This window comes from Diabrotica virgifera, chromosome 10 (genome assembly GCF_917563875.1).
Source record: "Diabrotica virgifera virgifera chromosome 10, PGI_DIABVI_V3a".
Lineage (NCBI taxonomy): Eukaryota > Metazoa > Arthropoda > Insecta > Coleoptera > Chrysomelidae > Diabrotica > Diabrotica virgifera.
The window spans coordinates 72,502,177-72,508,176 of NC_065452.1; the positions used below are offsets into that span (position 1 = coordinate 72,502,177).

The window sequence follows — 6,000 nt, forward strand, 5'->3', positions numbered from 1 at the left end:
CTGGTTGTGTTATGATTTTAAAGAAAACGAATAGGTATCCAGTGTTTCTGACAATGAGAGTGACGATAAACTAGAACTTACTACAACTGTAAGTAATCTAAATGATGCTTACCTAAAATTAAGAAACTTAGACTTATTTATTATAATATAAAAGTCATGCAAGAGTAAGTCAAAAAGTAACTGATGTAATTCTAAATGGTGAGTCAGAAATCGTGAAAAATAATGTTCAAAACAACAAACAAACCAAAATTGATGATTGTTTTAAGAAGTAGGTGTAGGTAGTACCTACCTTTTTTACATTAGTATTTTATTTGTGTAAATGTTTACGCAAATACGAAAATGTATAATTAAAGATCAAGCAAATCCATACCTCTTTTTTATTTCAATTGATTAACCGATAACTCTACAAAACGGGCAACTCTACACAACGGAAAATTATTTTTTCCCGTTGCTGTCCGTTATGGAGAAGTTTCGCTGCAGTTTGTTAATTTTAAGCGTGTTTTGATAATTGCATTCAATTTAAAAAGAAATAAAATAAATTACATTGTTTCGTTTACGTGAATTTAATTATAACTTAATTTTTGATTACGTAAAGCAACATTGCTAATTTGTAAAGAAATACATAGATTTAATGATATATCCTCAAGAAACTCTTAAGGGACAAACTATGCGCAACTTTAGTTCCTCCTTACTACCAGACAGAAAGTGACACCATGTATGGTCTCCTTTCAAAAACAATTAGTTAGAGAGAATGTCTTTAATATGTACTCTTGAAACAATTTAGCACTCCAACATGATCGCAGACTCGATCTAAGAGAAAGTCTCGAGTTTTCGGAGGAAGTTTTAGAGAAAAATTACCGTAAGTGGGCTCCATTTACTATAGGTACGCAATTGAGTTTTATTTGCCAAAGAGTTTGCTGATTAAAAATATTATTACAAAACAACATTTTTGCTAATAGAAATATAATAATTTTTAATTATAAAATGGCAAAACTGAGATTTGAATTTACCGTTAAATCATTGCAGACTGATACTAAAACAAATATCATTATCATTACCATTACCTCAATTGAGACTGAGGAAAATTTTTGCAATACCTAATAATATGCAAAATATTTCCTATCATGGAAAAATCCAGACGACAGCAGCTTTTCAGAAAGTAAAGAGGGCTCTAACGGAACAGGGTACTACAAGAAAAGTTTTTATTACAGAAGAAAATATTTTGATTATATGGATACGGATACGGTATCCGCCAAAATAAATAGTACCGAAATTAAGAGGGCTGTGAAATTGTGCACGCAAGTTACATTTATCATATTTGGTATACTTGTCACTACTTGTCAACTTGACATTACGTTACGGTTAAGTGACACGTTAAGTGTCACGGTTAAGTGACACGTTAAGTGTCACGGTTAAGTGTCACGTTACTGTGACGGGCATTTTTGTATTTATAACGTATTAGGTATATAGTATCCAAAAAACCCATTTGTAACCTGGCTGGTCAAGTGTCCCGACAAAATCTTTATTTCTCTGGACTATTAAATCAATTTCAACTTTATTATCGCTAGTTTCTCCGTGGCAAAGGGTACACAGTTTTGAGCATTTTTGACTGTACTTACATGTTAAAAAGCTTATAAAATTATATTTAAAATATATTATATTATTGTACCAAGTATTGAAAAGTTTTTATTTGATTTCTTAAAATCTCAATTAGCATTTATCAAATTGCATTTTGAAATTAAATCAAAATTTCATTTATCGAAAATATACAACAACCGCGTTTTTCAATTGAAATAAAAAAATATGAAGAAAAATTTTAAGAAACGCTTTTCTTTAGTTACGAGTGACTAAAATTAAAAATATTATAAAAAATAAACTAAAAAGCAAAAAATTTAAAAAAATTGAAAAAATCTAACACATCCGTCAAAGAAAAGCTTGGCGCGTGTTCATCGAATAAACGGTTTTCGCCCCACGCTTTTCTTTAACGAATGTGTTAGATTTTTTCAATTTTTTTTTTATTTTTTGCTTTTTAGTTGATTTTTTTATAATATTTTTAAATTTAGTCACTCGTAACTAAAGAAAAGCGTTACTTAAAAAAAAATTTTTTTTTCATATTTTTTTATTTTTTCTTTTTAGTCTTACACTTTTCAAACATTAAAATATATCGTCATGTTTGTTAAAATATGTATAAAACATAATATGATATTATGTAATACTAACATGAAAAGCAGTCGGAATCGGCAAAAAATTTGAAACTCTATTGTTTATTAATGAAGCATAACGTAAACAATTAACGTAAAAAGTGAAATTATGTATTATTGTTCATATCATTAGCTATACAATCCGTAAACGTTTCAAGTTTTTATATTGTAGAAAACAAGAGAATTTAAGAGTTTTCCATTAAAATCGTTTTTTTTTTATTTAAACAATTAATAAACATGAATTTTTTTATTGAATATTCGTGTACTGTTCCCGCGAATGCATATGTCTGCACATTTTCATTCATTGGCATTGAAGAAAAGGCAGTCAAATTAACGTCTAAAGATTTGACGCAAACTATTGAACTAAATAAAAGCGTTTAAAATGGTAATATTTAAAAAACAAATTAAAAAATAGCTCATAAACTATTATATATTTAAAATCAAGGGAAAAATCCCAATAGTTGGCTGTATACCATAGTTTAAAAAACCTATACAGAAGTAAAAACTTCAAATTGACTTTACCTTGTCTTGTCATGTCACTCTTTGTCATTCCTTTTCATTTTACATCAGTTGGTCTGTGCTAATTCAAATGGCAAGTACCTAGTTTTTTCGAGCAGGGAAGCATGTTGCTCTTTAGGAACATACATATTTTAATCTAGTAACATCGACTTGTAGTCATAATATTTTATCATAAGGTATAATGTAAGCCATATATTTTGAAGTTACCACCTTCATTGGTGTGCTAGTTACAACTACTTTGCGGAATGTAAGTATTCTCCACATAATTTTCTCATTAACAGTCACAATTTTAACCTTTTTGCCTTAATCTAACGTGGAAATACTTCATTCCAGGCACTGAAGATGTTCTGTTCAGAACGAAAACGTTTTGCAATCCATGTGGATGACTTTTAGAAGTTTTAAATAAACTATTTTATACCAAAATACAATTTGAAGTTTTTACTTCTGTATAGGTTTATTATATATTTTTCAACCATTTTATTTTGCTTTATAAGGGTAACATAACGCAACTTTTTCTGCAAAATAAAATACATGGTTTATAGTACTTGTGTACAATGCAAATAATAACTCTTTGCAAATGTGTGTTTTAAGCTTGATTTACAATTATTTAAATAAATTAAGGATTAAATTTAATTTTATAAGTTTTAACACTAGAAAGTCTAGCCTAGCATACCTACCTAAAAAGCCCGAAAGGATCATTTTGGCCCCACATTATTTAATCAATTAAAACTCAGTTTAAAAAAATACTCTAAACTGTAGAATCTGATTTTATTTTTTACTTTCATTGTTTAACACATTCGCTGCCTATCAAAAACATTCGAAACACCATACAGTTTGCAGTTTTTGATACTTGCCACACGTTGCCTTGTTACAGCCGTGGCAATGATTGGAAGTATGATTTCCTTTACAAAGTGTTTTCAACTGATATTTTTTTCGTTTTCGGATAGTAACAGTGATAGTTGTTGATAGACCTGGTGTTGCTAGGCGTAGTTCCAGATTTCGGGAGGCAAGGTATGGGGCCCATAATTCTTCACACAGCCGAAGAATAAATTTACGAAGACTGCTTCCAGTTATTTCTTTATAAATAATCCATGCATTTATTGCTTCCAAGTCAAGAGTAATATTATAAAACACGTACATAGGCCATCGTCTTGAAGTTACTTTTGTAGTATAAAGAAGCGTCATTTGGTCCTCTACACCAACAATGTTCATTTTTGTGTTCACTTGTGTTCACCAACAATTGTATCTTTATTACGTAGATGATCAGTACCAGTATAAGGGTAACCATTTACAATAAACATACATACATATAATTTTACCCATCCCACAGGAATTTGAAAGAAAGGCTCGACGAATTTCCCAGAAAACGATAATAATTTACACAGGGCCAATTTGGCCCCTTTAGACTTCTATGGTAGATTCGTTAGAAAAACCATTTAATATATTTAGTAAACAATATTTTTTGTGTTAAATAAGGCTTTGTATCAAAATATTAAAAGTCATAAAATATGAAATTAATATTGCCTGAAATAAAAAAACTACAATAACTTTAAATCTCAACAGGGGCCAAATTGGCCCCTCCGACTTTCAAGTGTTAAATGAAAGCTCTTTCCTTCAGCTCTGCAGAAAAAATCTAAAAAACATTTCTTTATAAAAACATGAATTACCGCAGCAGTTAAAAAAGGAAATTGTGTGCAAAAATTACCTACTTTTAATTATTTAAATACTGCCCCCTCTTATAAATCGGATACTTTCTGGAAAACATCTGTTGTTTTCACCTAAACTTTGATATAAAATTTGTTTTAACCTGTAGGGAATTACATTTTGATTTACATGTACCTATTGTAATTTTATTTAATTAAACTATAAAAAATATAATAATATGCTGTTTTGAATGAATTATAAGAAATCGCTTACCTGCATTTTCATGGGATCTGTGTTGACTTGACACATGTATTGTCCTCTGTCTTCTCTTTTAACGCCCCGTATATTCAACGTCCATGTGTTGAAGTCGTTGTGTGTAACAGATAATCGCGCGTTGTTGGTAATAACGTGCTCGTGTATAGCTAATATTGCCTTGGTATCAGCCTTTATCCAAGCGACCTGATTCAAAATGAAATTTGTGAACAGTTGTGGTGAACAAGCTTTTATTGGATTAACTTTTATTTCAACGTTAGAGTACAGTGGTGAGTTTTTAATCAACGGATTCTTCAATCTCAGGATATTGATGACATCTGTTGGTTCGAGAGAATACTGAAAACGCATGAGATTTTTCTTTAACAGTTTTTTTTAATTTGAATTCCTTTTCAAACTGACAATATTCAGTCAAAGGCCAAATAAAGAAGTAAAACCAATCCCGAAACCATTGATACCGATTAAATTTGTTCATTATATTACTGCACTTGAGATTATTAAAGCAATTTAACATAGATTCTATTATGTTTCTTAAAGTGGGATGTATTAGATGTAAAATCTCTTAAAATGTGTAGCTTATTTTGATTATTAAAAACTAATTCTGTGTCATTCAAAGTTTTTATTACAATTATTACTGCTTTATTATATTCTCTTTTTCTCCATTTTTTAATTTAAATTATTCCCTATGTTTTGATCTCCATCTTTCACAAGTTTTTGGTTCAAATTAACTTCCAGACACCTTTCACCTGAAAATTTCTACATAAACCGAAACCTCAACTTGCAGAAAATCATAACCATCTACGATAAGACAATAGAACAAGTGACACAATTAAAATACTAGGTTTTATCTATAACAGTCAACCTAGGCCTAAACCTAGAAGTAAGAACAAAGGTAGAAATGTCAAGATCAACTTTTCTCAAGATAAAGAACTTGTTAACCGGTTTTAGCCTCGGCGTAATATCTTTGAGGCTTTAAATGTTAAGTATACTCGATCTTGTTATACAAGGTATAAAAAACGGCAGGTCATAAATTAAATCACATATTTTGGGAGCAAAAACAATTCGATTAAACCGAACTTACCTCAGTGCAAATGTGCACATAAAAAAGTTACAGTCCTTTTTAAGTTACAAAAACTGAAAATCGATTTTTTCCAATATATCAAAAACTATTAGAGATTTTTATTCAGAATGGAAATGTGTCATTCTTATAGTAGAAACATCTTAGAAATACAATTGAAATTTGTGCACCCCATAAAAATTTTAAGGGAGTTTATTTCCCTATACCTCCCAAATAGTTGTGTACGTTTAAATTAAATTATTATTGTGGTAACATTAGTTAAACACAATGTTTTAAAACTTTTTTGCC

At 29.7% G+C, this 6,000-nt stretch overlaps 1 protein-coding gene across 1 annotated transcript in view; it reads right to left on the reverse strand.

Moving 5' to 3' along the window:
* LOC114342482 (lachesin-like) overlaps positions 1 to 4,985 on the reverse strand; it is a 66,482-nt gene extending 61,497 nt beyond the window's left edge. Inside the window, exon 1 of the mRNA XM_028293287.2 lies at positions 4,638 to 4,985. Within this exon, the coding sequence (XP_028149088.1) occupies positions 4,638 to 4,985 (348 nt within the window). The remainder of the gene's footprint in view (positions 1 to 4,637) is intronic.
* Between the last annotated feature and the right edge of the window lie 1,015 nt (positions 4,986 to 6,000).